This window comes from Echiichthys vipera, assembly GCF_963691815.1.
Source record: "Echiichthys vipera genome assembly, chromosome: 11".
Lineage (NCBI taxonomy): Eukaryota > Metazoa > Chordata > Actinopteri > Perciformes > Trachinidae > Echiichthys > Echiichthys vipera.
In genome coordinates this window covers 22,530,352-22,550,736 of record NC_139836.1, presented here as the reverse complement: position 1 = coordinate 22,550,736, position 20,385 = coordinate 22,530,352, and the positions used below count along the sequence as shown (strand labels likewise).

Genomic DNA, 20,385 nt, shown 5'->3' with positions numbered 1-20,385 from the left:
TAGGTTTAAAAAGGTCTCAAAAGTCTAGACTTATCAAGCAGCACATTTACTGTAAGACTGGTCTAACACTAAAGACCATTCTAAAATGTCTTTGTGAAACTGGCCACAGATCTCCGTCTATCCACAAACAAAGTTTCTATGCTTCTGGGCTTATATTTTGCGTATGCAACCGATTGAATAAGCACAGTTGTGTTCATCCTGCCAACCTGCCCACAAGATCCTGCTCGACCCATACACTTTACATAGAAATGAAAATAATTATATGAATTAATATATGAAATCTTTGCACCCATTAGACTGGATGTATAGGAGAGAATAGTGATTGTTTTCCTGAAAAGTTTGGACTACTAACTGGTATTAATATGAGGTGTTCCCTGTGTTTTTCTTAACCACAGAGTGATCATCCTGATTATATACAATCTATGGGCCACACTGAGCAGCAGCACAAGTACTCACTCGTTTGTCCTGGATCAGCTCAAAGCTGATGGAACGAGGCTGGGGCACTAAAAAAAGTCTGAGCTTTGACACATACATCTGGTCTGCAATTACCGAGAGGCTAAATAGCTGGCGCAGTATCATAGAATAATTAAAAGTATTAGTATAAGTATAGCACTGATTGTGTCACTGTACGTAACTATATTTGTGTAACTATTAAAGATGAGAAAAAGAATAAAAAAGGCCCAAGCGCATCCAAAGAGCACCTGAGCGGAAATCATCACTCTATTTTATAGCGCCATCTGCTGGAACCCTGCAACAGCGCAGCTCCAGTTCCATTTTTTTGGTGTCCCGGCCTCCTTCCATTAGCCTTGGATCAGCTATGGTGGAGATGGGCTGAGAGGACAGACCCGAAAACACCGAGACCAACGGCCGTTGAGAGGGACGTTAGACGTTACAGAAGAGAACCCCCGGGTAAGCTGACTCGTAATGTTTAGAAAAATATGTTAACATTAACGTCAAATACACACATTTTTGTTGCTTCGTACAGCTAAAGTTGCCAGTTGTGTTTCATGAGCTTGGCTAAGGCAAGTCGGCTAACGTTAGGTTATCGTGTCTGACAAAACTTCTTCGCCATAATAACGTCAGATATCAGTAACCTAACCCAACGTTGATAAAACGCTATTGTTGCTAAGCGGGTTCAACAGTACGGGAGTGACACTTTTAGGTGGTGAATCAATATAATCTTAATAAGGTTTATGCGTGAATCGTTTGACAAGTTTGTGGTGTGAAGTAGTTAGCAGGCTAACCTACATGTTCTCCCAGTTAACTTCAGGCCAGAGTCGCCGAGGCTGCTAGCAAATATCAGCGTGATTGTGGTAAGCTGACGTGCCCCGCGTCAGCTAACGTTAGCGTTATAACGTAGTGTAGCAGTGTGTGATTAGATATAACGTTAAACGCTATTTGAACGTTATCCCGCGTGACACTCGGAAGCTCGTGGGTTAGGTCGGTTGTCTTAGTAACTTAAAACATAACGTTAGTCAGTTGTACTAGTTAACTTTAACGTTAACGTAGGCTAGTGAGCATATGGCGAGTGATTCTAACATTTAATCTAATCACACACCTTTTGTTATTACATTTTAGATATCCATAATGCCATTTGTCCTATTCAAAATTAAATTCTTACTAGTCAGGATGATAATTTCAGACATCCACAGTGACATTCTTAGTAGTTTTCATTTTACAACATCATTCTTACTAGTATGAATGACCTCACTTTTGCTATTCAGGTGTATTGGGCTTTCAATGCTAGATATCCACAATAACATTTTAGATATGTAGAATGATTATTCTGGATATCTGTAATGTAATTCATACTAGGAACTACTCCCATTTGAGATAGCTACAATCTCATTGTTACTAGTCAAATTTGGAAGCTTGTTGGTTAAGTCTGATGTCTTAGTAACATAGACTGTTTTACTAAACAAAATATTAATTCAAACTAGATATATATATTTATGGAAAAGCAATACGTTCATTCCGTGCCTCTCAAAATGCCCAGTGGGTGTATAATTTATATTAAAAAAAATCTTTTAATGAAAATTCTACATATTCAACCATTCCCTAATGAGCAACTACATATTGTTCTGTTTTGGAAATACAAAAACCAACCCTAGCATATCGCTGTGTGGTAAAAAGGACCCTGTATGAGCAGATAACGTGAATTGGGGAGGCCAAAGCCTGTCAAACCTGCTGTCCTCGTGTGCTGCTTTCAGAGCCACTCTCACCAGAAATGACTCTTTTCAGCTGAACCAGAACGACCTGTTCTACCTTTGACCTGCAGAGAGCCTATTAGTTAAGTCCCTAAACTGCATTTGTACCTAAATGCTTGTTTCTCATTGAAGATTTCTGTCATTGGTCTTTCTGAGACTGTCTGCACAACGAAATTTGATCTCCTCGACACCTAGATTAGGCATTTGGTAAGTAGGCATTTAAACATACAGGCTTTCTGCTCCACAGTTACAGCTGTTGCGTGGCTTTCGACACCACAGCAGTCGTCTGGATTCATGAAAGAATTGAAGCTCCACTGAGCTCTCCAGCTGGTCCGTACTGTTGTTTTATGACTTCACCTGTGTGACCAGTTGGCTTCCATATGATGTAGACAAAGCCTCGCAGCAAATGTAAAGAGCGAGTTTACTGTGGGAATGTTTGACCTAGAAAGAAGTCAACAAATATCATGCCGCCTTTGTCCTTCTTTAGAGTTAGACCTTTAAACTTGCCTGTCTTTGCTGTCTTCTGGTTCTTATTTCACTTACTTTTTTATTTATTTTGTTAGTCTGTCTTTGTCACTCGGTGTTCTTTTCAGTATTAATGCATCACACAGGAAGCTTCTGCTCTGTAACCACCCACCCGTGGGCAAATGAGTGCAAAGTACATGTACATTAGTATCCTGGCAATGATCTGTTTTTGAAGTATCCTGGTTATGTGTTAAGCATTTAAACATCATATCTCCGCTTCCAGAACCCACATATGCTACCTTGACTACTCAAATAGAAACTGGGATAGTGTATTTGTCCTCAACACAATGGATGGGTTACACAAGTAGCCTAATAAGTCTTTAAAAGATGGAAAAAGTCATAAATACTCTCCAACAATAACATAATCTTTACAATAAAATAACTGTGACACAGTTCTGCAGATGAATAACAATAAATTGGTCCTGAGGGACATAACTTAAGATGCCAAATGCTCCACTATGTTCACCAGCTGTCTGTCATTTGGTGCTGAGCAGACAGTGTACAGTTGGTTGTTTTTTTTATCACGTTTTCACTTAAAATAAGCCCTCTGAGTTTAAAAACGACATTATTAGAGAGATAGGTCAGTGTAAACCAAAAGGGTCAGGTCAGAAAGCTAAACAATGAGCTGAACCTCACTATAAACTAGGCTTGTACAATAATTATATATGATTAATAATATATTTTTTTTACATCTTCATTGTGATATAAACTTGTGCAATAAACACATTGTGAGAGACGCAGATTTCTTTAAGTTAGTTGCTAAAAGAGAGTAAGCTCAGTAGAAAATTGCACTTTAAAATATATCAATCATTCTTTTCTTGTATTCAGTTCAATGTTCAATTTTTTTTTATTGAAATAATTTTATTTCAGATTTTTTAATTCAATAAGCAACTATTGTAGCAGTATACTCTAAGCACCATAAATCCCAGGACTCGTGTAGCCCTACTGAGCTCTGTTAAAGCTGTAGTCAGCAAGTCTGGCAGATCGAGTTGCCTCAGTCAAATTTCAAATGAGGTACACGCTACACGGAGGTAGGCGGGCTAACTTACTCATAGATACCAATGCTAACGTCATTTAGCATATGTCTAGCTTAAGGCGTGTGCCTGTGATACTGTAAAATGCAAATGGACAGGATGAAAAGAGCGTGATGGATTTTTGCAGGATGGATGTAGGGGCGCGTTTTTTTTCTAAAATCAGATGATTTATGTTGTTTTATCGGAGCATTTCTTTTTTTCATTCAATCAGTCAACCTTTATTCATATTTAAATGTTTCTTTATGTTATCTGTTTTATGTAAAAATGTATATTTGCCTTAAATATTGACAGCAGATTTTAAAACTCTTAAACATCACTCTTGGTAGCAGCCTCACTAATCTTGAATTAAAAGTAGTTACAGTAGTGCACACAGTTACCTTTTCACCTTGTTGGAATGTTGTTTTTCATTATCAAAGAAATGCATGACCATGCATGCAGATGAACTTGTGCACATCACCTCATTTACAGGATCACTAAACTCAACAAAGACGTCTCACACTCTCACATAACAATCACTATTTGTGTAGTGTTGACTCTGACAGTGTTGCTCCTTTCTCGTGCCTGTGATGACTGGGGTAGATGCAGGGGCTAACTGTGAAGCTCTCAGCTCAGAGTCCATGCACAACAACCAGGCCTTTTGTCCCGGCTTTGCCCCAATCCACCCACACAGTGCTCATAATGTCCTGGAGAAAGAGCGTCTTTATCTTTGCTTTCCAAAGACTCATCTCAATCACATATTTTAGGCTCAGTCCAAAAAGACAGCGGCTTAAACAGGCTAATGCGACAATATGCCCACAGTAATGCTGCACCCACCCACACATGGTTTGACATTGACATGCATGCTTTCGCACTTGTAGGACTAAAAGACTGTCAGACTAGGTCTGGAGAATAATTAAACACAATCATTTATTGTCTTTCAATGTAATCTTATGTGATGAAATCATTTGTATATTGAGATATCGTGATATAAAATGACGTGGTTTAAGTTTATCTACTAACTCAGAGATATTCCTGGAAAATGTATCACATCAGATTCTCTGAGAAATCTAAGATTGCAATTTTGTTTTTGCATCACAGTTTACATTAGCTCTCAGTTCGGTGTCATTAACTAACTGGACTCCAAGTGGCAACCGTCCAGTCACAAGATTGTCCAACCATTAAGCTCAATTAATTCATACAGGGGTGTACAAAAATAGGCTTTAGTCATATATTTAAATAAACAGAAAACATGCTATATCATGATATATATCAATATCGAGATAAGAAATAACCCATATCTGGTAAGAAGATTTTGGCAGTATTATCCAGCCTGATTTTAGACCTCAGCAGTTGTCACACATTGTCTCCCACGCAGCTCCTGAGGGCATTTGTGTTGTTTCTTTGTGTCAAATATGACTGAGCTCAGTGGTGTTTTTTTGTTTTTTTTTGCACTATGCTCAAGTAGGTGCTCAGCTGTGGAGCGAGGGAGGGGATAGAAGGGGCTGGCCAGAGGCTTGCCAAATCGGATGAGAGAGCAGTTGGGAGGAGATAGCACAGAAAGTGAGAGAGGGGAGGACTGCAAAAGAAGAAGGAGAAAGCGAGCAAGCCAGGGTGGGTGGAGAAAAGAGAGTGAAGTCTGTAGTGAGTGTAACAAGAGAAAAAAAAAAGGGACTCGAAGAGAGAGTGGGTGAGGCTGATATAAAAGGATAAAGGCGGGGTTGTGGTTCGTGTCACATGATCCCCTGGCAGGCTGTAGCCTAGTGAGCTCCAGGTGGCAGAGACCAAAGATACAGTAGATACGGAGAGAAAGAGGGAGCAGGTCATGCTAGCAAGGCTCAGCACAAAGACAACTGAAATTCTTCATTTACGCCCTCCCTCCTCACACATCTCTCTTTCCACTCTTTTCTCTCTGTCCTTCAGGAATTTTTCCTGATCCCGCTTGCCCCCTCTCCTTTCCACTCCCGGCCCCAGCAGACCAGGGAATGTCCCGGCGGCGAGATGCCTTATGTGGACCGACAGAACCGCATCTGTGGCTTCCTGGACATAGAAGAGAACGAGAGCAGTGGCAAGTTCCTGCGTCGTTACTTCATACTGGACACGCAGCAGGGAAGCTTGGTGTGGTTCATGGACAACCCACAGGTAATTACAGAGGGCTGTGTTAGCTTAGCTTTTAGCTTTTTTTTGGGGGGAACAAATCATCCAGGTAACTGCACAGGCTAATGTTTAATTGTTGATGGAAACTTGAACAATTAAGGTAACTGCATGCCAGGTAATGTTAATCAGTGAACTTTGTGGATAATCATCTCTCATGCAACTGAAGGGTAACTGCGGGCCACTTCTAGCTAAGTTGTCGTCATTCATTATGAACACAAAACTAAGTACAGGCTAAATGTTTCCAGCTACAGACAGACATACAAGGATGGGAGAACTTGTATTATTTAATTCTAGCTGATTGCAATTAAGCATGCATTACAGGCACAGGACTAGTTCAGGATATTTTGTGTAAATAAGTTAGAATGACCACAACCTGGCATTTTTTTTGTCTTCTCACTAGATGAGTCAGTGTAGTGAGCACTCATGTTTGCATTGACCTTAGTGGTAACGATTTTCTGAACCGTGTCCCTCTGTGTCACTGTTATTACAGTATAAGTCTCCTCTTGGTTTGTACATCATGCTGGTTCGAATATGCTGTATTTTTAAGTGCACTGTTACAAGAAGTATTCATAAATCATGTAGTGAATGAGAAATTTTAAATAATTCAGTAAGTCTCTTTCTTTTTATAGATTGAAAAAGCATCAATTTTAATGGTGTAAAATCTGGATCCCGTTGTTTGAGAAGCACAGCAAGAAACTGAAATAATCCATCATGAAGTGCATTTAAAGTCTACTGAACTTAGACTGTAAAATATTGACTCGCTTTGCCCTCGATTTCCCTTTCCCAACACACATTATTCTGTCGTTAATCCACAGCCCCTGTCTTAATAAAATGGTGAATGGTTTTAGCGTTCATTTTATGTGTATATTGTTCTCTTTCTCCCACAGAACCTGCCTGTTGGTACAGACTGTGTTGGCTCCCTGAAGCTCACCTACATCTCTAAGGTAAGAAGAAATAGTGCCACAAAAGTTTAGCTGAAACTAACATGATAAGATTATGTAATTTAGATTAACTGATTGAACTGGTAAACTAACACTTTTTCCTTCTTTAGGTCAGCGATGCCACTAAGCTGAGACCGAAGGCCGAGTTCTGCTTCGGTAAGAAAGAACTTATCACCACAATCTTGCTAGCGTTAAAATGAATTTGATAGTTTCCTTGTGAAGTAGGAAAATAAAGATACATTAAGAAGAGAGATTTTTCTAACCTTTTTTCAGTTTAATCATTTTTTCCTGTACTGGCATGGTCTAGCTAATGTGTCTAGGGACAATACTTTTGGCAGTATGAATCATATTAAATGGCAGTCCAAGTTTTCAAATAAACGTGCATCTTTGATAAAGTAAAGAGCTTCCCTGCAGTGCTTTGCAAACATCAGCAGCGGTGTGATTAATTATATGTTCGCTAAGCTGAGTACACTCAATATAACCGAAGGGAGGAGTGTTTGCTGTCCTTCTCTGCCCTCTGAACGTGGTCAAGCACTGCTTTCCACATACTTTCTCCACCCTTGACCAGGTAGCCTCATTCAACATTGTTTGTTTAGCCAACACAAAGATGCAGGAGGCAACAGCAGTTGATGACCTGAGTTTGTGTTGATCAGGTTGAACTATTTTAGGATTGCTTATTCCTTTTTGGATTTCATAATCCTAATCAACGAGATGGTTACGTCGGCACTTGATAAAGTTTCTTGGATCATTTTATATCCCAACAGTCCTGTTTTTATAATTGCCTTCTACATTGTACTGCAGGGGTTTTGCTTGAAAAGAACCAGTTTATGGATGTCAGTTTTAGAAATTGCCAGCCACAGATCCACCAATTAAGACGTCGTTTTGGGAGAGGGAGCCTCTGGTGAAATTTTTTTTTAACAAAGAGGGAGAGAGTTTTATCTTGACATTTGTCCTTGTCCTGTCACCCTGTGTGGTCAAGACTGGAATGAAAAATGTTGCATAAATATGGACCATCAGCAGGTTATTTAGCTGTAAACCTCCATACCATGTAATTGTTTACTACCCCCTCTCCTGCTGTTCCATCCACTTCAATAGCAGGAAATACTAGTGTGTTGACGACCGTGACAGTGTGTGTGTGTGTCTGTCTGGCTGTGTGTGAGTGCGCACCAGTTGCCTTGTTGAGGTTTCGACAGGATGCCGGTATCCTAATCGGAACCTGAGATGTATGAAGTTATTTTTAAACTTTGTATGTTTGTGTGCCACATGTTTTGCTAATATCTACGAATCCTGTTGCTCCCCATCTGTATCTAGCAACTAGAAACATACTGTAGGTGATGAAGTATTTGGAAAAGTTAGGTTATGGACGTCACAGTTACAGATCTTGTAGGAGATACAAGAATGCAGTGTGTGATTGTTGATCGATATGGGTCTGTGCCTTGGTGAGAGACATCAAAAGTTGTGTATTTGTGTGAACTCCGGTGCCTGCCTGACTTCATTTCTCAGCAGCACACATTGTTTTATAATGTGTAACTATGACTCATATCTGATACCCCTCCTCCTAGATTTTGCCTTCCCACTGCCCAAGAGACCACTACACTTTCACCACTACTACGAAGTTTACTCCCAAACATACAGTGGACACGTTTGAAGATCGAAGGAGACCACAATTAGAGATTTATTAACAGGGAAGTGGAAAAAAGAGAGCGAGATCTTGAGTGTGTCTCAAGAGCTGGACCAAACACATAGAACAAGGAAGAATGATCCTCATTGTGTCACAGCGTTGGAGCTTCCAGCGCCTTTTACAGCTCGCCCCCACCATATTTACCAGTCCAACTTTAATGTAATTTATTCCCATGGTGTCAAAAGGAAATCGAGCAGACACAGGGATGGTTTGAGCTGCAGACTCGAAAAATGTATGACAGAGAGAGAGAGAGAGAGGGAGAAGAAGAGACTTGAGTTCTTTCAACTCTTAAATCCTGATCCATAGCTAATCAGCATTTGACCCAAAAATGTCTTTGTGTTTGAAAATGGGTATGCTCATGTTGACATTGGTGTAAAAATGTGCCAATGTGTGAGAATGGGTAGGTGGTGGTAGACTGAGGCAGCTGGGTCATCATCCACATGCAGAGGGAACGCTGCTGGTAGTGTGTGGGCGAGTCCCTTGGCTCAGTTGTTTTTTTGCTTTCAGAGAAATCTGTGGCAGTGGATCTGTTTTGCTGACACTCCATTACATTTTTTTGTACAAGAAAGGCCAGAAGTGCAATTAGTCAGCACCCACATCATTGTTCTTCTTTGTATTTGTAGTGCTTATTTGTGTGTGTGTGATTCACATTAAACACAGATTGACTCAGATGATGTAGTGTAGAGAATGTATTCTGGCTGTCTGAATATACTTTCACTCTTTTTATTGTTCCCACTGCTCTTTTTTTTATGATCCATTAGTCATCAATGCTGGGATGAGGAAGTTCTTCCTGCAGGCCAACGATCAGCAGGACCTCGTAGACTGGGTCGACGCTCTTAATAAAGCCACCAAGATCACTGTAAGACAAACACGCACGCACTGTTCACAGATAACACAAGGCATACAGTCCGTCCCTTAGTCAGCATATATATTTGTTCTCTTTGGCTCATGTTTTATCACTTAGAGAAACTTTAATTTCTTCCTTTTCTGTAGAAGTGAATGAGTGGACTGTCAAGAAACTAGATAGGAGTGAGTCAGAGCATGACTAACGGGATGCTGTATTGTTGTGCTTGGATAAAGGACTGTTTCCATTGTTCTCCTTAACCATCGAGAAAGGAAATGGATATTAAATGTGTGAAAGGCTTTTCAACTTCTGCATGCGTACAAGTAACACACTGTATTTTAACTATGGAGAAAATGGGTATTTTTCAACCTACAGATGAATTCTACAAACCACCTATTTCTGCTTTACTAATTGTGTATTTAATTAAAAACCGCCCTCAAACTTCTCAAGTCTGATATGTATTTGTTTTCCTAAGGTGCCAAAGTTGTCGGATGGGCAGCCGAATACAGAGAACCAGAAGGCTTCGTCGGATGTCGTAGGTCCCAAGAAACAAGTTTCCTATAAGACAGAGATCATTGGAGGAGTCCCCATCGTCACCCAGACCCAAGTAAACATGACACATGCGTGCAAATACACACTTCTTAAGTTGCATGTTCACAGAATGCTATTGATTTTACTATTATACCATCTTTATTGTGAGTAAGCAAAATGTATATATATGTAACTTTAGCCCTAAATTCACTTGTAAATTTTAGCATAACTCCCACAGTTCTTTTATAATTTATCGCATCTAGTAGATCTGAGATGATTAAGAGATTGCTCTACCTTTTACTCACAATTCTTTCTAACATGGATTGTGGCTGTCTTTAAAAAAAAAAAAAAGTTGTCAGAACGGTACAATATTTCTGGTGTCTTCCATCCTTTTTCAAGCACGATGGTGGTGATGGTGCAGACAGAGCAGAGCGTGAGTCCATGCATCGGTCCCACAGCCAGCTCCCGTACTTCCTGGGCAGGCCAGCTCAGGAGCACACCGTCATCAAGTCGGGCTACTGTGTCAAACAGGGAGCTGTGGTGGGTACCAGCCGCTTGTCTGGGTTGAGCTGGTTTCACTTGGTCTGCTTGTAGCGTTCAGAGTTCATCATTACAAAAGGAATTGTGAATCTAAAAACTTCTTTCAAGTAAGGAATGTGGTGGTGGACGGCATCAATGGCTGTATACAGTGCAACAACACACTTTCTGTTCACTGCATTTAGCAAGCCTCCCCAGCAATAACATTTATGACTAATGGCACCAATTAAAGTGCCAAACACAAAAAATAAAGGGAATCTTCATGTAGGATGGAAAAAGGGGATTTGAAGTCTTGTGACTTGCAGAATGTCAGATGATGAGAATCTCTGTCAGCTTGATTGTGATAAAGAATTGCCTAAAGTAAATGTCAGTGTGTACAGTTCTGTACTTAAAATAGCTTTAAATAGCCAATAATAAATAACTTCCTCCTCTATGTAGACATTGCATAACATGTACTGTAGGGACAAGATTAACGGATTGGAACTAGCATTAAAATAGTTTTTATTATTGGAGCAATTTGGCAAATGCAACATGTTGTTTTGCCTCGAGATTTTACAAAAGATCTGAACTTCTTTTCCCTTTTTTTCCCAGATGAGGAACTGGAAACGGCGATATTTCCTGCTGGAAGAAAACTCAATGAGTTACTTCAAGTCAGATTTGGTAATTAACTTGGTTAAGTTATGTGAAGCCATTTAAGAGATGTTATTTTAATGATGGCACATTTGGACTTTCACATTCGGATGCAGAGTAGCAGCAAACAAACACAGTCCCGAGTTCGAACATGTTTTATCTGCAGTCTGTGGAATTCACTGCTTTCACTTCACATGTCCTATCATGCCTTGTTCCCCCCTGGCCTTTCTTACACACACGCACGCACGCACGCACGCACGCACGCACGCACGCACACACACACACACACACACACACACACACACACACACACACACACACACACACACACACACACACACACACACACACACACACACACACACAGACTGTCCTCAGGATAATACTGCACATCCCATACCCAGTCCTTGTCCGGGTCTGCCCTTATTTGACACTTCTATCTGTCTATTTGGCTATCAACAGGCCCCAAGGGCACAGGCTCTCTGTCCTCTGTATCAAATGTCCTGGTCAAGAAAGTTACAACCATCAAGGTTTTTAGTTTTAGTCTGCTACTTCTAGGAAAGTTCATGGTCTTATATCTCGGTGAAACAGAAAAACCTAGCAAGAAACCAACATTAGCCAACATATTAGAAAAGCATTTGTAATTCATATGCAAACGGTAATATCTCTCCTGTGTACTTCAGTCTTTGCTTCTTCAAATGTTCTAATAGGACTAAGTTATAAGTGTTGTTTTCTTACCTTTAGGAGAAAGAACCTCTGAGAATGATCCCACTGAAGGAAGTTCACAAAGTACAGGAGTGCAAACAGAGGTATTTGACATGTCCCAACATTTTCCCATTGTACAAAAATATGTCTTTTGTCCAGGAACATGTTGTTTACTTAGATTTGATGAGATAAATATGATGTGACTTGTGTTCCACTTTTGTTGTAGTGACATTATGATGAGAGATAATCTGTTTGAGGTCGTCACCACATCAAGGACGTTTTTCATACAGGTAATGTTCACCGACAAAGGGAACGTACAGTTGCTCTCTTGCTTGTGTCCATGTCTCCCGTTCTCTCTTATTTTGATTTGTCACACACTGTTCTTTTCTTTCTCCACTAGGCGGACAGTCCAGAGGAGATGCACAGCTGGATCAAGGCTGTGTCTGGGGCCATTGTGGCCCAGCGGGGGCCTGGGAGGTCTGCTGCCACAGTATGTATCTTGCACTAAACTACAGCACAGAAGTCACAAATTTAGAACCTCTGATATACGTGTGGACAAGGGAAATGACTTCAGACTCGACTTGCATGTGCAGAACTTGAGACTTACTCAACTTAAGACTGTTCAGAAGACTTATTTCTGTTGTTTCGCTCATGTCATCTATTTATTATTGTTCGTTCGTACTTTCCTGCTTTCACAAAATCTCATAAAGCTTTAAGCTACAGAGATGCAAAGAAACTTGTTTTTGACTCAACCTCAAACAGATGCAGAAAAGCAGAAATGGTAGTTTGGCATTATGTTTCATATATGTTTTCCCCATGATCTTATTTTTTCAACATATTAAGCCCAGCTGTTCTAGTTGTGGCTGTCCAAAAACAAGATTGATGAAGCTAAATTCTCTGTGTAGTCTACATCAGTAGCTCAGAACTCCTGAGCCGTGGGCCAGTACAGGGCCTTGGGACATTTGCTACCTGGCCGCAAGGAAATAATTATATTGATTATCATTTATCCTGCTATCTTCGCTGTATTTCCCTTGAACTTTTCACAGCCTGTTCTGCATTTTCCTCGTCCCACCTCGCCTCCACCCAACTGCAAAATACAGATTCCTTTGGCCATCTTTTATTAGACTGTAAACAAATGGCAGATGACAGGAAATGAGAGGAGAGAGAAAAAGAGACAAAGGTCCCCAGCTGGACACAAACTGCGGTTCATGTTTAGCACCTTAACCCCTGAGCCACCAGGTGCCTCTATACTGATTTATCTAAAGTAGGTCATTAATATGCAAGATAACGAGTCCCTCATCCCCACCTGAACTATGATGGACTGGTGTATTCACACAAACCACCAAATCTGTGTGAGAACCTGAGTTTTGGAACCACTTGATGAGTTCTATCAGCAGCCTACATGCATTTAGGCAGGCGGCCAGACTTGAGCAGGTGAGAAGAGAGAAGTAAACCAGCTCCATAGTCCTTACTGCAGAGGAGAGAGTGACAGATTTGGTCCCTTCTGGTTAGACTGGAATTATTCTCAACACCTCTGCGCTGTCCGTTTCTCTACAGTTTCCTCTTTCTTCCCTCCTGTCTTTCTTTCTCTTGCTTTTTTTTTTCTCTCACCCCTCTTTTCCTCTCCTGTGCCCTTCTCTCTATCCTCTGTTCCCTTTCTTTCTTTGTCACATTCTCTCCACCTCCCCTCTCCCTCTGGGCACACAGCCCATCTGCTCTAATACTGCTTTGCACTGTGTTGTTGCAGATGCGGCAGGCCAGACGGCTGTCGAACCCCTGTATACAGAGGTATACGTCTCGAATCGGGGAGTGCAGCAGCACGTATGTCAGCTCGTCTAAATCCCCCCCTTCAAACTATAAGTTCACCTTTTACTATAATACTGTTTTCCACTCACTGGCTGGCCCTCTATGGTTGTAGACATGAGAGCAGATCAGATCTGACGACGCATCTGATACTCCCTTTTTATTCTCTCAGAACCAACCACATCCTAAGTATGGCTGTGATAACCCAACAAGCGCTCCTCCCTTCACGCCCTCGTCCTCGCTGCTTCTCTCATCCACTTCCCCTCCTCCTTTGCCTTCCTTTTCTTTTTTACGCCCTGTCATTTTAAGCGCAATCAGTGCGCTCAGACAGTTCCCAGTTAAAAAAAAAAATCTTGTTTCAGGAATTTTGAGACTTGAGGTGTGCTTGATTTAGCTTCTCTCGCATGTGATGACTCGCTACTGGCATGGTAACTGAAATCAAGAATACCTCAAGTCATTCAAATGTTAAAAAGTAATATTTTTACCCAAATAACTCTAAACAGCTGGAATATGACTATATAACCATCTGAAAGACCTGCAGTCAGGGCCTCCCTCCCTCCCTTGCACAGCTTTCACATATCCTCACATTTATTGTTGATGCTCCAGTGTGAAATTAAATAGAAATATACATGGTTTTATGTACAATCCATGCACAAACATTCACTTGTCTCTGCATGACTTATCTGACCAACTATGAATACTTAAGCCTGTTTCTATCTCTGTCGTTATTACTGGGTACATGTGTCTTTCACACCTTCTGTTTCTCTTCCCTTCATGCTCTGTTATCTCTGCAGTCTGCTGCAGTTGTGTACCTGTCTTAGATGTGTGACATCCTGCTTGTCTCTCCTCCTCCCTCCTGTTCGCTGCCTGTATGTTTTTTTTTTCTCTTTCTCATACACACGATAACAAGATACTTGTTCCCATGTTGACTTCCTATACCCTTTGTGTGCTAAATGTTTTTAAGAGCTTTGAAATGAGCACTCGCAAATGCTGAATCCACATGTCCCGAGTAACAAATAGTCTTGTGTTGATTTAGTTGTGAATATTTGAGTTTGTAAGAACTATTAGAGTGTACAAGAGGGCTAATGGGACATGTCTTCTGTGTCCTAATGTCTAACGGCCCCTAAAATTCAGCATGAGCTCGATTTCGGACCTTTGGATTCAGCATGAAGCATCTATTAATAAATTTGTGGCTCTCCCTAGGATTTTCAGACATGTTTGTTCTAGGCAACCAATTCTTCAATATTGCGATGCTTAAGTGATACTTTGTGGATTTACTGAGCCTTTACACTAGCCTGCAAAGTCACAGGGTATCTATGCTGCTGGGGGAGAAAACACAGGATCTTAAAGTTGACACAGTTATTTGTATTGGAGTCTCGATGGTTTTCATAGTTGGGTTTCTTTAACGAACATCTCACCAAATGCTGCAGTGGCTACCCAGTTTTGCTTTCACTACCTCTGCAGTGTTTTCCTTTCTTCCCATACTCCTCTTTTATGTTTCAGAGATTGAAATCTGACTATGAAAAGCTGTGAATTAATAAGCAACAACCAACCACTGCTTCCTAAGGCACTCTGCTCCTCCTCTGCAACCTGTTGAGACTACCAAAACTAAAACCTGCTGACACTACTACCACTACTCCCGCTTCCTCTACTACTTCTACTACTACTACTACTACTACTACTACTACTACTGCTGCTTCTACTACCACCATCTCCACTCTCTAGCAATGCTACTTGTCTTCAGCACCTACAACCTTCAGTACCAACTCTACTAAAGCTGCATCAGGCTCCACATGCTGGTGCTAATTCCAAGTCTGTAATTCACTTCCAGTCTCCTCCAATAAACTGCACATATCAGGATGTTGCTTTTCTTACTAACACCTTTTCTTGTCCCCTTGCTTTCTCTGTGTCCTCCTGCTGTTTCTGCTGCAGGAACACAGCAGCCGTTCCACTTTCTACCGCAGCCCCACGGGTCCCCCCGTCCCTCGCTCGCCCATATCTGCCATGCCACCATGCTACCCAGAGTGGGGGGCTGCTGTCACGTGCGGTACACGCTCGCAGCCTGGCATGGGACAGCGAGCACTTCATGAGCCTGCTGCCACGGCCCAGTCACACGCCAGCACGCCTGTCCCTGCAGGAGACGCGCCTGGCAAAGTGACCTGCAAACCACCTGTGACCACCACTAATAACTCTGAGGATTCACCATGGCGACGGCGGAGCAGCTTTGAGCCCCACATGCCTGAACCACCCCTGGACCTGGATGACGCTGACCTGCCAGTAAGTGAGGTCTGAGCTGTTAAACTGGACACTTAAGAGGAAACAGGTGTTAAAAAAGGGCAGACGTTGGTTTTCAAACCAAAGCTGTTGGCGGGTGACAATATAAAATGTCACAAACTCATGTTTTCAGCTCCTCGACCTTCATCGGTGCCGTCAGTGTGCTAGAGACACAAGTTGAGTCACCACTGAACTGCACTCGCGTGCCAAAGACAACCCAGTCTTCACCTACACCTCCTCTGCCTGCTGTCACATTTACAATGGTGTATTTATTTACTAAGCGTTGATGTTGTCAAACAAAACTACAAATTTTAGTTAGTTATTACGTTGTGCTGAATTAGAATTCAGTGACAGAGCTTTATTTTAACCTGTACAGGCACAATGATGTGACGGAGGTTTTTTGTAAACCACTTTGTGCCAAGAAAATAAGGGAGATTTCAAGGTAACAAACTATTTCGTCCGGTCTGAGAGACAGAGAGAGAAAGAGGACTGGCTTTTCATCACCTCGCTAATCTACTAATCTAAACTGTGGTCTATTCATACACTCACTATATAAACCCTGGATTTTTCTACTATTTTAAGCCAGCGAAGGAGATATGGGTCAAGCCTGAGACAAATCCTCGCTTTAATGCAAATTACAATTCAAAGATTCTGGACTGGTCTAAGACTAGATGCAAAAGAGCCATTGTGTGATAATGCAATACCAAATGTATTGCAGCCAAATTTCAGTCTGTTTTTTTTTTTTTATTAACAAGCTTTTAATCTAAATTTCTCTCTTTATTTTAAAATGTATGGTAGGGTTAAGTTGTTCAATCATATAACTACGTCGTCAATGAGATTTTAGTAGACCACAAGCTAAAGTAGCTTATAATATAACAATAATAAAATGAGAAACAAAAACAAACATTTCACAGCCTGAATCAGCCTCTTTTTGCAGCTACATTTCAGCCCACCAGACCTTATGGACTCATGTTTGTGATACTGGATGAGGTGGGAAGTAAGAGAAAGTATGCTTTTATGTATTTTGTAATGCATAGTAATAAAAACTTTAACAACAGGGCTGGGTCAGTTCTAGATAAGCTTCATTCCCTGAAAGACAGGGTAACAACTGGTTCCCATGAGTTATCTGAACCTGTAAACCATTGTTTGAAGATGCGTGTAACTGTGTAAACTCCATGACACATTTTGAATCATGGTTTAACAGGAGGGAAAAAAAAACATTCAAGCTCAGACACTTCCGTTGCATGTTGACATTTCTAATGATTCCTCAGATTGTTTTTCTGTTTTGTAGGTTTTCTCTACAGCCTGTGTGTTGTGTGTTTGCAGAATAGAGCTGTGTGCAGCAGATTTATTTTTTATATGCTTTTAGATGTTTCCTGATCTTATTCCGTGTACCTGTGTTGCCGACCCTGTGCAGCTGCCTCATGGTTTTATTTAAACATGTCTCACTGTAGTCCTAAATAATACACACTAATCTTCTTTTTTTTAAAGTGCCTGCTTCATTTCAGCCCAACCAAGTCAAGCTGTTTCACCCCGTTTCAGTCTGGTGTAATTGGTTTGAATTGTCTCTATTTATTATGTGGATAACTTGAAAGAAATAAACACTGAAAATGCGCGTGGTTGTATTGTGCGTATCTATCTCCAAACAGCACTATTCAAGAGCTGCAGTATCTTATTTGGTGTAACTGCTTGTGCACTCATGAAGGCTCCCTCTGCCCTCTTGTGGTGAGTGAAAAATCTTCACTCGGGTTCACTTCCTTTAACATGCTATGGAGTTAATGAAAAAACAGTGCTGCACAAGTCATCAGTTATGTAATCAGTGACACGATGATTTAGTTATTAGCATTAAAATAAATTACTGGTGCAAAACGTATTATGAATGTGATTTACTGTGAACATGCAAAACAATCAGTGTAGGTTGGATACACCACGCTTCCATAACCCTCAGTGTAAATCAGACTGTTTCTGCTGTTCTCTAATTACTTTTAGTCATCCAAGTTTTTACGCCCAACATTATCAAATTCCACCTGGAGGTTTTTTTTATACTCGTAACACTAAGGCACAATACATAATAACCTTATTGTTGTCCAATTCATTTCATCAATTCAACTGGTTCAACTTTAACAACTGGTTACATTTCAGTATCATGATCATTTTTGTATGATAAAATCATCACAATATGATTCCACTAGACGTGCGTTATTTGAGCAATCAGCTGAAAGGTTATTTACATTATTTCCAGAGAGAATGTGTTTGGAAATGTTGAATTGCTCTTTGATTGACTTACAGTTGAACTTGGGATGCAATAATTATTATTTTTATGTCCCCATGTTGTTTATTTCCCCTCAAATATGCTTCCACTGAAACCTTAAAAACAATAATTGGTTCCTGATTTGTCACTATCAATAGAAATAAATTAATTTTCTGAGCATGTACACAGTAAAGAAGCTCATACAGCCCCACTTCAAAATAGCCAAACTATCCCTTTACTGCAATATGAATGGACTGCGTTGAAAATATTACTAAAATAAACATATGTATTCTTTTTATTATTATGGGAATAGTATTCTGGGAACGCTACACTATAATAACTGTAACTGTAACTGTAACTAAATGTATGTTTTTCTGTTGTAGCTTTATAAACTTTTGGGTTGTAGATTTGAATGTTGCATCATGTTTCACAACAGTAAATGTACTTTAGTTTCATTCCACCACCACATACAGTAAACATCTCCTCCTCAACACTGATGGTTCAGTCATGTATGTCTGTGTATCCTTCATCAGCTCCGATATGCAGCCTCTGGCTTTAAAAAGTATGTGTAGATGGATTTATAGAGTGAGGTCACAGAGAAACACTGAATATGTAAAACCTCTTTAATCAGTCAGATAATCAGCTGTGACATATTCTGGGCTTCAGTATTTGTGTGTGTGATACTGCATTTGAACGCAGCACGGAGTCGATCAGGATGATGACAGGCGGTTTACCTCAGCTCCTTATTAGAAGATGCAGGACTTTGGTGTCGCCGCAGACGTGGAAATTAAGCCCCAGTTCCACTCTCAGGGGCCTCACTCACAGTCAGAGACATCATTGCAGACTGTGGAGAGCGGAGAGATGAGACAGACCTCAGTGGAGTCCATCCTTAGTTAAACTCGCTGGCCAGGGTTGAAGAATGGGAGTTCCTTATAGATGAGGTTGTTTTCATCTACGGATGTTCCCACCATTTCTCGCCTACGTCCTTGTGCCCCACTGTAAGCTTTTTACTACTGCTGTGTGAGTTTCATTCCTTTTTAGACCAGTCAATGTGTGTGTTGTTACTCAAAATGACATTTCAACGAAAACAATTAGCCTTTAATTCTGGGTTACAAGTCTAAACTGTACACTCTCACTGTTTCCTGTGCTAGACAAGGCAGTCCAGTCCATGAGAGCATACGACTGCCCTCTTCCTTTTTGTCCTTCTCTAATTGCCTTTTGGATACAGAGGCTTGTGTTACACCGAACTCCGACGTACCGCAGGGGGCCTCTTCCCTCAAACCCCTCTGTTCCCAAGCAGCGGCGCAACCTGCATCAGTCAGCCATTAATACGACCCTCTGCCCATAATCAATCACATTATATTGAGGTGTTTTATGACACAGATTCATTGCTTCAGAGTTTAAAGGATTCTTTTACAGCAAAACCTAACAGAGATTTTTCTGTTTGCTATCAAATGTGATCCCTTAAATGAATGGGTGTTGTTTTCCTGAGAAATGTAGATTTCCAATGAGTATGTGGTACACATTATTGAAGGAAATATTTGGATTACTCTTTGATTAATTTACATTTGACATTTGGCTGCAATAATTATTGTTATTTGGCTGTCCCCATTAGATGTTGTTTATTTCCCTGCTGGCTGGGTGCTTATAACCCACAGGGCCGAGGGATAAGATCACACATAATGTTCTCTTCCAAATTTGGCTCTTTATAAAGTGCTACATTAACTCCCACAATCCACCCAGCTTTCTTTTTTTTTCTTCCACCACTGATTTTCCTAATTAGCCATAGGGCTTGTGTGGATGCCAAGAGTGACTAATTCACGAAGGGAGTAGTTAAAAAAAAAAAAACAGCAGGAAATAGGCCTGCAGGATGTGTGGCGGGCTGTGCTGCAGCTGTATAAAACATCTGGGCTGCGTGGCTCCTTCCACAACTGGGGATTTGAACTTTCTATTTTTGTTTGTAAATAAGTAAATCAGGGTCAATGCCAACATCAACAAACAGTGTCTGCTTAAGAGCTTTCCTCTGGGGGATGTTATTTGACCTTGACCTTCTCAATCCCCTTTGGCTGGAAAGAAGATTTACGTACAACTTGGTTAACAACTTTTTTGAACTGCTGTTACTTGAACGTATATAATTACAGTTTAGTGGCATGGCTCTTACATTTGTACAGTAGCCTACATCAATTCAAGGCGGGCTTAGTTTCTGCTGTTTCCTCTGTTTCTCGTTTTATCCGACACATCAATAACGCAGCTCTTCCGTTCACCACGTCACGTAAACGCACCAATCGC

General features: G+C 40.8%; 1 protein-coding gene across 4 annotated transcripts; it reads left to right on the top strand.

Annotated features, from left to right (window-relative positions):
* The first annotated feature begins 820 nt into the window (after positions 1-820).
* Positions 821-17,459, top strand: LOC310953353 (pleckstrin homology domain-containing family A member 1-like). 4 transcript variants are annotated; one of them, XM_083922367.1, is made up of 14 exons: positions 821-909; positions 5,666-5,884; positions 6,787-6,843; positions 6,951-6,996; positions 9,283-9,380; positions 9,841-9,972; positions 10,296-10,436; positions 11,025-11,093; positions 11,808-11,872; positions 11,995-12,058; positions 12,169-12,258; positions 13,516-13,589; positions 14,366-14,440; positions 15,504-15,860. In XM_083922367.1, the coding sequence occupies exons 2-14, from the start codon at positions 5,744-5,746 to the stop codon at positions 15,727-15,729; spliced, it is 1,278 nt and encodes a 425-aa protein (XP_083778493.1). In that variant the 5' UTR covers positions 821-909; positions 5,666-5,743; the 3' UTR covers positions 15,730-15,860. The 4 variants fall into 4 exon arrangements, with proteins under 4 accessions (XP_083778493.1, XP_083778495.1, XP_083778496.1 ...); XM_083922369.1 differs by lacking the exon at positions 14,366-14,440; XM_083922370.1 differs by lacking the exons at positions 14,366-14,440; positions 15,504-15,860 and adding an exon at positions 15,075-15,354.
* The last annotated feature ends 2,926 nt before the right edge of the window (positions 17,460-20,385 follow it).